The 11,181-nt window shown below is 45.1% G+C and overlaps 1 protein-coding gene across 23 annotated transcripts in view; it reads left to right on the top strand.

Moving 5' to 3' along the window:
* Positions 1-11,181, top strand: part of col13a1 (collagen, type XIII, alpha 1) — an 88,049-nt gene that overhangs the window by 30,439 nt on the left and 46,429 nt on the right. For 17 of the 23 annotated variants that reach the window (XM_030379633.1, XM_030379620.1, XM_030379636.1 and 14 more), the window contains exons 3-4: positions 8,513-8,548; positions 10,914-10,921. In XM_030379633.1, coding sequence (XP_030235493.1) covers positions 8,513-8,548; positions 10,914-10,921 — 44 coding nt within the window. The remainder of the gene's footprint in view (positions 1-8,512; positions 8,549-10,913; positions 10,922-11,181) is intronic. The other 6 variants (XM_030379626.1, XM_030379635.1, XM_030379643.1 and 3 more) reach the window with 1 other exon arrangement.

Raw genomic sequence — 11,181 nt, 5'->3', positions numbered from 1 at the left:
GAGATATACAGATAGAGTGGGGAGAGAGACCTGGCCACAAAAGTCTAGGTAAGCGGCTCTAGTCAGTAAGCGGGATTGAAAAGCACAACAGTACACGGCATGGCCTGTCTCGGGGTAAATAGCGCTGACAGAGCAAACAGGTTGGAGATCTGCTGATACTCTGAGGGAGGACGACCCCGAAGGTTTGTGGTCATATTTGCGTTTTCGAGGCAGAAAATTGGGAGGCTAAAAGAAATCCCAGAGCTAACAATAGTTTGGATTACCAGGAAGGGCAGAGATCAAGGAGACCGCCAGATAATGCTCTCAGACACACACATCAATACCACCTGGACTGTTCTGCACTGGACTGCAAGGGCTACTTCTCTGCCAGGCTGCCGTGACTGAACAGCCATGGGGTCGGTCTGTTTAGTCACATGACCATATTTTCATTCTAAGGGAAGAATGAGAATCGTAATTCACAATGACCTGGTTTAAAGTGGTATTGTCCAAAGTGACAGTGGGGGTGGTGACTTTGATGATGGAGTTGCTAGTGGTGGTTGAGTTGACGATGGTTGGGGTGACGGTGACTCCAAGAAGGCATTCTTGGTGGAGTTTAGTGGATTGTAATGGTGATGATGGAGATGGAGATGGCGTTGATGGTGGGACACTGGGACAATGTGGCTGTGTGTCTCTCCATTCATTACCTGACGGGGTGTATTTCTGTGTGAGGCCTGGGCTGTTTTCCTCATTCGGGGCAGCTCAGAAGGAAACTTTATCCCCATTGTGTAAATGGATGTTTCTCTTTGTTTGTCTTCCGCTGGCATGCCATCCCTCAGTAGCCACAGTGTTTATATTGATTTCCCGTTTGGTTGGAACTAGACAGTTGATGGGGCACCTTTTTTTACACAGTATGCCACAGGAATTCACAATCCTCTCCTAATATCGGCTTCATCTGGAATATGCCTGAAAAAATATTCTTTGCACAATATGATATTTCACAACTAAACGATAGCTTCACATTGAAGGTAGTGTGGTGAGTCATTAAATGATTCTGCATTTGTTTCTCCCCAAATGGGAAAGATGTTTATTCATTCAGGCCATTATTTACTCTAGATGTGGGTATCGCCTAACAAGTCAAAATGAAGAATTGTTCCAAGTACTGCTTGACGGGCTGTCTGTGTCCTCTTCTGTAGCTGATAGTTTACAACCATTAAAGCACCCTGAGTGTTTGATTAATTAGTTTCGGAGCAGACTAACTAATACCAGCGATGACGGGTGAGAACCTAAACCGTGGGACTGGGGTGTCCCCACTGATGACAGGCTGCCTGTGGCACTGGGGCTCCTGCGACACACCGGCCTAATGCCTTTACTCGTCTGAGCAGAGGGTAGAAGCTCCCGCTGGGCCGCATGAAGCACCGACATGGTGTTGTGTGTTGTCTTTGGAATCGGGGTGATTGCGATGCTGGGGGGGTCTTTAGGCTCCCTGGGTGTTACCGCAGAAATGCTGAAACCGTAAGTTGTTCCGCAGGCCTGCAAGTGTGTGCCGAATTTCTCGGCTGTGTGGTTTTCACAAAAAACACTTAAAGAACTCAGGAGCAACTTTTGAAGAATGGAGCCACACATTCCCATGCGGCAATCATCCATTTTAACAATCAAACGGCCCTCTCAGCTTTTATTCCCTTATAAAACCCCAACAAAATTGGGGTTTAATACACATTCATTTCCTTTTTCCATTTTTGCTTTGACTGTGTATTTCTTCTTCGTGAGTGCAGTTCAGTATGGATCAGGTCCAGACCGCTCCGGTCTCCGTCGACGCGCGAGCCTTGCCGTGTTTACACGCGGCCCGTCTGTTTTAGTAATTAGCTCAACAGGTGAGTGCCATTACAAATGGGGCCCCTGTTTGAACGTGAAGAGCGTCGGTGTGTGTAGCGCGAGGGCTGGCCAAAGGCCAAGCGGCCCCCCCCCTGCAGCACACATGCTAAACACATCCCCTCCTCGCTCACCACCTCCTCCTCCTCCTCCTCTTCCACACTCACCCCTTCTTACTTCGGCGAGCTCCTCGCTCACAGGGCCTTGATCCCACTAGCCCTCGCCGTCTGAGCTTCTGTTTTAATAACTTGCGTGGCGCTGCGTGGCGAGACGTTATCGTTCTGCCCGGTAACTCGAAACCCGCAGGAATCTGCTCCTAAAATCCACACGGCACCTCATTTTAATTTATATTCCCTTCCTTTTTTTTTGCACTCTTGAGTTATGAATTCAGCTGGGTGATGATGAAGTGTCGTGCGGCAGATTCTCCTGGGGTCCGTCCACCAGTGGTGTTCTGCCGGGGCCCAGGCTCACCTTGCAGGGATTGCACAAAAGAAATTGCAGCCAGAGGCATTTATCTCACTCATCGCCCTGGGATGATAGACCGTTGTACACTTGGGAAACCTGAGGAGCCCTGAACCGGCCTGTGTTGGTTGTTTTAAGACCTCTGGGCATTAGGAAAGTGACTAATTGCCGTGTAAAAACGCGTGCAGGGATTAGATATTCTCGAGAAACGAGGACATGTGTCTGCCGTCACTTGATGAATAATGTTGAGGGGTGAAGAATGACAGAAGTCGCAACTTGAAAGATGAGAGATGAGAGATGAGAACTAAAAATTCCTGTAGTTCATAATCATCCATGTTCAGATGCAAATTGAAGTGGGGTGTGGAATTGGAGCGAAAACACTCCTGGAACAGCTTTCTCTGGATTTCTCAAGCTTGTATGTCTGGTTGTGAATTCAAGAGAAATTATGTTGCCAACACTAATGATTTTGCTAAGTTGTCCAACATTTGAGACCTCATTATGAAGGGTGGGTGAAATCTGATACCTCCTGACTGCTTGTAGATTGACACAATAACCCCGCTGTATGTAATGTCTTGTTTTCTTCGCTTGCGGCAGTGGCAAAACTGAACCAGTAATTCATTCCAAAGTGGCGACAATGGGCCAGGTTAGCGGTCTCCGGTCTCGCTCTTTAAAATATCACCCAAGGGTATTTATATCCGTTTATATCCTGAAAGGAGAGAGGAAGGTCAAATGTACCACCCTAGCTCCCACAAAGCACACACTGTTGTCTGCATTTGTGTGTAAAATGTTTAATGGCTTTTGTGCTCGCGAGGAACATGTTCTTGCTCTCTGATCTTTGTGGACTTGTAGGTTTAACCTTCACTGGGATGCCTTGCCATTTGTCTTGGGTAAATAATGGGGATTATGGGTCAAGAAGGGTCCACACCCATGATGCACTCTGTCTGATTGAGATGTGTGGTTCGCAGGAAGACAATGTTTGGAGACCGCTCTCGCAGCCTGAGAGCTAGCTGTTTACATAAACCACTGTATTATTTCAAGTTGCTTTCTGATAAGATTTTTACCTAATGTTTTGAGAGAGATTTTGCATGTTTTTTATATAAACTTCAATGCAGTATTTATTTAACTCTGCTTCCATGATTTAATGAGCCCAGGAAATCCTGGGATTAACTAAAATGCCGCCTTTTATGGCAGAAGAAAGACATCATCCTAGTTAAACTATGATACCACAGCAATCCCTGTGATATTCTGGCAGATGTATACACCAGCCCTGCCCGGCTGCCTTGTGGTTGGTAGGACGGACCTTATCAACCTGGGCTGATTTTAAAATGCTCACATGGATTGGCATTTCAACCGTCTTCCCCCTTGCACCCCCTTCTAAAATAAACGAGGTCCAGACTGATTACTCCAGCTGGCGACAACCCAGCCATGGCAGGGCGGGGGTTCGTGACACACGCTTGTGGACGACTGAAGGTCGTTTAACAGCAGAGAGGCGCCTGTAAGGTCAGATACTGGCAGGCACAACTAATATTCAGACGTCTTCCAGTAAAAGGTTATTTTTCTATGGACATGGGTTATGCACATTTATTTTCCCTCCCGTCACCCTCCCCAGCGGCTTGTTTTTGTGACCTCTGTGTTGTGCTGGATCTGAAACGGTGCCTTTAAGACTTCTCTTATTGTCTTTCTGATGCAGTCAAGAAGACCCGGCTTACCTCCTCAGGTCACATCCTGGACATTGGACGGCCTCCGCTTGTTTCCTCCCTAGCGTTCGACGTTGAATAGATTTCCTTCCATGTTCATGTTTCTTTTGTGTCCTTCTAATTCCTGCCTTGAAGCTACTAACTATGGCTCCCAGTGTACAAAAGCACAGCCCCTGTCAGGCTGAATAAGCCCCGAGTGTGTCTCTACGGCGCTAACCCTCCATTAAGTCAATGATAGAGTAGCTGAGGTTTCCAGGCTCATTAAAACCCCTGGACTGTGTGGACGAGAAAGGCCTCAGCCATCCTGAGGTGAAATTGGCAAGTCGGGGGAAAAAGTCAGGGGAAATCTTACCTAACGTATCCTTAGCTAACGTACACTTTAGAAGTCGGACTAATTTCTTTATGATAGAGTTCGGGTTTTATATGGGAAAATAAATTACAAAAACTGAGACTTTTTTTTACGGCACGTAAACGTCGACCAAATCAGATGCTGCCATGTTTAGAATCCGTGTTACATATTTGAATTCATATAAAGTACGTCTATATACAGTATTATGTGCTGCTTAAAGTTAACCATTCTTAAATTTAACTCTACTGTGCTCATGTTTGTTTGAAACATGAGGTAGTCTATTTTGACTCTATTTTGAGCCATCCACCCAATGCTCAATCATCTCTTTTTTCATCCATTTGGTGGGGAATAAAGAAAAACAAAAGTGAGCGCAGCAGTGAGAATCTAAAACTGAGCAGTGAGGCTGTGTGTGAAAGCTTCCTCAGACTATTTACCTCAATGGATTTCATTAAAGAGTCTAGTTCCATCAAGTGTAGGGCTTTCTGTTTGTGTGTGCGTGTCTGTGTGCCTTTTCCCTTTCCTGAGAGCATTTGTTTGTGGATTATGGTCTGCTCTGTTAATGCTGCCCTTTTCTGGCACACGTACAATGTAGCGTTTGTGGCAATCTGCTTTCAGAGGCTCGGGTAATTGTTTAATTCCTGGATTAGTTGTTTGTTCGGAGTTCCAGGAGATGTTGGAAATATCCTCTGGTCAGTCCCCAGAGAGATCTGACATACAGAGAGGGTACCGCATTGGCTCGTCTCAACCAGGATTTGCAAGAATCCCACCAAATTATGTCTATTATATTTCGGATATTTAGGTAATGAGGTATATCATGAGTTACTCATATTTTTCACGTTATTTTAAATATTGAAACCTGTGAGTGTTCAACTGAGAGAATTTGACTTGGTTCGGGGCTCTCTGAACCATAGCCCTAGTTTTGTGTAGCAGACACTTGGACACACAATGGTGGTGGAGGTAACCTACACCACCGGTGTTGGTTAGATGTCGGTTAATCAGCTCCTCTCCTGCCCCTGGGCATCGACTCCCTAACGCCCCTGGGCATACACCACACAGGCTCAAGATGCCACGTCCCAACTGTTATCGTTCAGACCACTTGTGAACGCTGACCTTTCGTTGCTCGTCTACTCGCGTTACAGTGTGGTATGATGCAGCAGAAAACACGGAGGACCAGCTAATGGGCTAACCGCTAACCTTAGCCTCACGGCACCAATAGATTTTGTGTCAAACCGGTGCCAGCCACACTTATTTTCACACTTGTATAAGTGGATTGAATTTGAGCCGGTGTGTCTGGCGAGATTGACTGCCAAACAGGTGGCTGGTTACGTGAAGTTTTGGGCGGTTTGTGGCCTTCAAACTACAACGGTAGCAGACAATGTTTGGTTCTTGTGTAGGAGAGCGGCATTAAAGATCTGCTCCTTTTCAAATCTTCCCTATTCATACTTCACATTTTCCCACAGAGTGACTGAAGTGGAAAACTACTGCCAAAAAAACCTCAGCCTGTGCTTCTTAGCAAACCCCACCAGGTAATACCGTTGGTCATGGCTAGAGAACGCAATAAGGTTCTCTGTGACCCGTCCACTGTCTCCCAAGGGTCCATGAGTGAGGAATGAGGATCTCTGTCCCTGTGGTTCCGGTCCATTCGTCTCACACAGGATCTGTTACGTACACTCTCTCAACCACAGCATCACGGTATTAGGGTTTGAAATGAGCATGGGGGGGGGGGGGGGGTTATGTGAATGTTAGTTGGTCTAGACGTAAGTGGTGAGGACTCAGAACTCAATATCACAGTTGTTAAGGTTTATATGTTCCCCTGTGGATCCCGGGCGGTGAGGCAGGATTTTAAAGGGACACCGTATTTCCTTTTTTTACTTTCATTACTGCACTAGATTTGGACCAGCCTTGCTGTAAAGGTCATATATCCATTTTATATTTGGAAACTGGGGGGTTTATGTGTGATGGAGGGAGGTTTATGTAAAAACAGTGAAAATCCATGACATTCAGCAGATGGTTTTACCAGGCTTTTAATACTAAGTGCATATTTTCTTTTTCTCACAATGGCAAAAGTTCATGCCATTTCATCCTTTGATGGATTCACATCTCTAAGTAGCCCAAACCCCTCTATTGTTTTCATAATTTCACCGGGAAGTCGTTGACGTAAGGTGTACAAATCCGGCTCTTTTTTGAATAATATAATAGTCTAATGTATAGAATTCAGTATTTGGATGCTGAAATGCCATTACTGGGTGGCCGTATTGACTTGAAATGCACACCAGTCTTAATTGCCAATAAATACAAATTCAAGGAGTAGTTAAGTACCTCAGCCAGATATATATAAAATGTCAGGCTCAGTTTCCAAAGTATAGAGTGTCCCCTATTGGTTTCTCCGGAAGCTTCTCTGTATTCCCTGAGGCTTTCCTGGGGGAATCCAGTTGATCATCAACACAGTATCTGTCATTATCACCCCCGTGATTACGTTGCTTACTCAAGCCATTCCCGGTGGAGGGGTCCAAACTCTGCGTCCACAAGCAGTATGTATTACTGTTTATTCATCATGTGTCTCCCTGCACACCCTTTACCCCTTACATGAGCATGGAATAACTCCTTAAAACCCATTGGGGAGTTGCATCCAATTGAAATACATCTAAATCTAAATCTATTCATATTTCCACAATATTTCTGCACTTATATTAATTTAGCATAGAATGAATCTCCCAATGTCATACACTATATCTTAAAGAATAATCTGGGTTGGTATTTTATACATCAGCGGTATCGCTCAACGCTCAGCGCAGTATTCAATGTTTTCATCCATTCCAAGGGGAGTCTCCCACCAGCAGTCTTCTGATGGTTGGTGCGTTTGCGCCGGCCTCCGAGCGAGGGTCTGAGAGAGCAACTGGATAGCGGGAGGGGCAGGCCGGAGGAGCCGGGGGCGGCGGTGGGCTTTGGGTTCGAGTATTTTCAGTGCTGGAATTCTGGGAGGTATTCCTGGCTCGGTGTCCCAGTACTCCAAACATGGCGGCCCACCTGCCCTGAGGCCTCCACTGGCCGGGGTACGCCCCCGAGTGACACAAAGGTTTGTGTAACAAGCCCGGAATAAAGGGGAGTTGAGCTGGGGTGTGTTGACGCCAGGCTGGGCCTATGCCGTTATCGTTGCGCCTGTTCCACGTTTAAAAACTCAAGACGCTCTCTATTTAGTTCTGCATTACTTGCAAGATGAGCCTTGATGCCCACTTCAGACTCAATTTACCCAGTGTGTGAGAAACCCCGGTCAACATTGGTTGTTGGCTACGGCTACGAGAACAGCCAATGAGTGTTCATGCTGGCATGCAGTCTTGAGTTCTTCATTTCCGGGCTCTGCCAAACAAGGCTTTTTACATAAGAGGGGAACAACAGGTGGTCTGGACCTTGGGACACCAGTAAAGCCCGGGAGAGCGAGAGGCCCGGCATAGATGACATAAACGCCCTGAGGAACACGAGTCCGTATGTGTACGATTGTCCATGTGTGCGTGCGGCTTTATGTGTAGGTCCCGTCTGTCATGCGCTGCCATCCGCTTGTTGCATGTGAAGTCCTAGCTTCAGCATAACCGTTCTTTGGCGCCATCGCAGGCTAGGCTATATTTGAACCCCCGCCCCCACAAACACCACTACCCGACACCCCCCCTCCCCCACCCCCTCAAGGTTCCCAGGATGCCATTGGCTCATGGGGGTCTATTGATGTGCCTTGTGTACACCGAGCCAAGAGGATGTGATGGCGGGCCCAGAATGCAGCAGGAATCTCGGTTTCATGCTTGCGTGCAAAGCAGGTTTAGGCTTACAATGTTGGGGCTGCTGGCTTTTGGAAGCATGATTCAACTCCTTCTATGTGTAGTTGCACTTTTATTGAATTGTTCAAAAAAGTAAACATTTTCTGATTTAGGACTGATAATGATACACAAAGTACTTTGAAGTTTTTTTAAATACATAAAAGGACATTTTAGAATGAACTTGTCTGTAGATTTAGATTATTCTCATGTGGTTTTTATTTCAAAATGTTAGATCCAATACGTACATACAGAAGGATCGATGCAGTTTGTCCATTAAGGAACCTTGCCACCCGTTAAAGGGGACGTTGCCATAGCAACCTGTGACTAACTGCCGGACGTTTCTCAACCAGGGTCGACGGGAAAGAGAGGTCGCAGTGGTGCTCCAGGTAGGATTGGCCTGCCGATAACAAGAAGTGTGCAACTATTAGTGAATGAAAAACACACACCTCTCCATTCATCTGTTTACTACTTAGTCTTTTAGCGGACACTTATAGCCTAAGCTACTTACAGTGAAGTAAGATCCAGGTCATTAATGAGCAGGTGGCCTAATGCTGTTGTACAGACTGCAGAATTTGGGGTTGTAACCTAGAGCCCCTTTTAGCTGGCGGTCGAACACCCTTACGACTATGCTATCCTGTACTTTATTAATGAGTATTGGCTTGTGTGTGTGTGTTTGTGTGTGTGCAGGCCAGTAAGAGCATTTACTGTGGGTAATCAAGCTGGTAATTGTTGGGCAATACCGGGAGTGACAATGGCGCCACCGCTAATTTATTCGAATACTCCCAACCCGTTAGCGACCATTAGCTGGCTATTCAAACATCCACCCCTCGATCACACATTTAGCTCGCTGTTGGGAAATATCATATGCCCGGTTTAGCACAGGCTGTTTAACATGTCACCTCAAATTACTATAAAAACAGAAACTCCCCCACAAAAAGACGATCAAGAAAATGGCAGGAAATGGGAGAATAATGGTGCGGGCCAGAGGGGGAGAAAATTGTCACTCCTATTATTTTTTGTGTGTTAAAGATCACTCCCAGATATCTACCAAACCCAAGGAATGATCAGACATAATAGTTCACCAATAGTAATTATTTAGGATATGAAATACCTTTTTGATGCTGCAAATTAACCAAACCAATGTAACCAAACACCTAAATTAAACCACAGTGACACCATCCAACACCAGTTATCAACAGCCGATTCTGATTGGTTCAAATGAATTCCAAGTATTTCTTTAAGTCCAGCCAATTTTTTTATTTTCATTTAGAGTGTTGACACTGTAGCAACATTGCAGATTTCTCCTTAAACAAGCAGGGGGAATAAACTATTCCCACCCTATTCAATTCAGCTGGACTGCAGAACAGAATCTCTCCTCTAAAAGTTTTATTTCCATAACGATACTATGCACATATTTACCCGATGGCAGTGGTTCATTTTTGCGAGTTTGGAATCGGCGGTTGGAACTGAATTCAGGCCTGGGACCGGATAGATCAGTTGGAGGAAGATGTAGGGGATTCATGTTGACATTTCACATAGGTAATTTGCCAATATTAATTTCCTTCACCTTGCTCTCAGTGACGTAATGACAACTTTTGTGACCCGTGCCTTGATCTGGTGGTAATTGATTTTGTCAGTTGACTGCAGGCTTTGTGTGATTCTGCTTACAGAGAAATCAGAGGAAACCAATTCCTTTGAGTGTGAGAGTATATCTGGTCTTTGCCAGCGGTCTGCAGCATATGTCTTTGATGAGGACGTTTGAAGCGTCTGTAATCTGCATAAACCACATACCAGGCTTGGGGTTTGGAATCGGCTTTCACCAAAGACAGGGTCTCTAATAAAAACGTACTCCTAGGTAGAGGAGCGCTTCTGCTGAAAGCTGTTCAAAACCGCTATTAAGTCCTGTTATTAGGACCCTAATGCAAGGGTTAAGCAGGAATCATAGAAAAAATAGACCATCCTTTTTCCTCTGCTCCGACGTCACCAAGCTCTTAGCAGTAGTCTTGAGTGGAGGCACAAGGTTTAAAGGAACATGGTTTGGTTCATCAGCTCAGTGTTCAGACAGGACAGCATTTCATCTGGCGCCACGCTCCAAATGCACCAAACTTCCCCCCCTTTGCTAACTTTTCGAAGCCACCGGAAGAGTGTCCGTTTCCGGAGGCTAGGAGACGTTAGGAGGTCTCAATGTGTCGCCATTTCTTTCCCAAGTAGCTGGCCAGAGCTAGTTTTTCAGATGGTATAGAGGCCTGGGGATCATGGGCTTTGTTAGTCAATGTTTAATGTTACAACTTTTATTTTCAGTGTGTTTATTTGATATGTTTCCTTGCTGATCACAGAAACAGTCGTGGCAGTACAATGTTGTAATGCACAAAATGAATGTACCGCATGAACAATCAATATAATATAATCAATACGGCTTCAGACAAAGCTTATTGTGATTGCTATTTCTGATTGGCTCATGTTTGCGGCAGCTGCCTGATGTCACTAGTCATAGTTTGAATAGTATTGTGATGTGAAGTGACATCATCTGGGACAACATTGAGCCAATCGCAGACAGCGATTGCAATAACAGGTGCTTGACGAGAGATGCTGGTCTCTCTGTGGTTTGCTTTAACTGTTTACTCGCCAATCCGTTTCCTCTTCGCTTTCATGAATCCCAGTGGAATTGGTTTGATCATATATTTTTTCTGTTTCGTCAATCTAATATGTGTTCCCTTTTTTTCTCTCTCCCTCTCTCTTTCTCTCTTGCAGGACCTCCAGTAAGTAGACCAGAAGCCTTGTCACCTGTATGTGGTAAAGTGCCTGTGGAATTGATATACTTATTTGTCTGTTGGTCCATTATCATGTTTGTCAATTGTTCTAATTTTTACCATTGTGGTTTATCACATTTTGGTGTGAATGTATAATCTTTGTCAGGCAAATACTATAATTGTATTATCCATTTTGACATTTATTTACTAAACAACAAAAGTCACTCAGTCTTCGTTTTTATTGAAATGGAATATTTCATGATTAGCCT

The sequence above is a fragment of the Gadus morhua genome, chromosome 15 (genome assembly GCF_902167405.1).
Source record: "Gadus morhua chromosome 15, gadMor3.0, whole genome shotgun sequence".
Taxonomy (NCBI): Eukaryota; Metazoa; Chordata; class Actinopteri; order Gadiformes; family Gadidae; genus Gadus; species Gadus morhua.
This window is presented reverse-complemented; position numbering and strand designations above follow the sequence as displayed.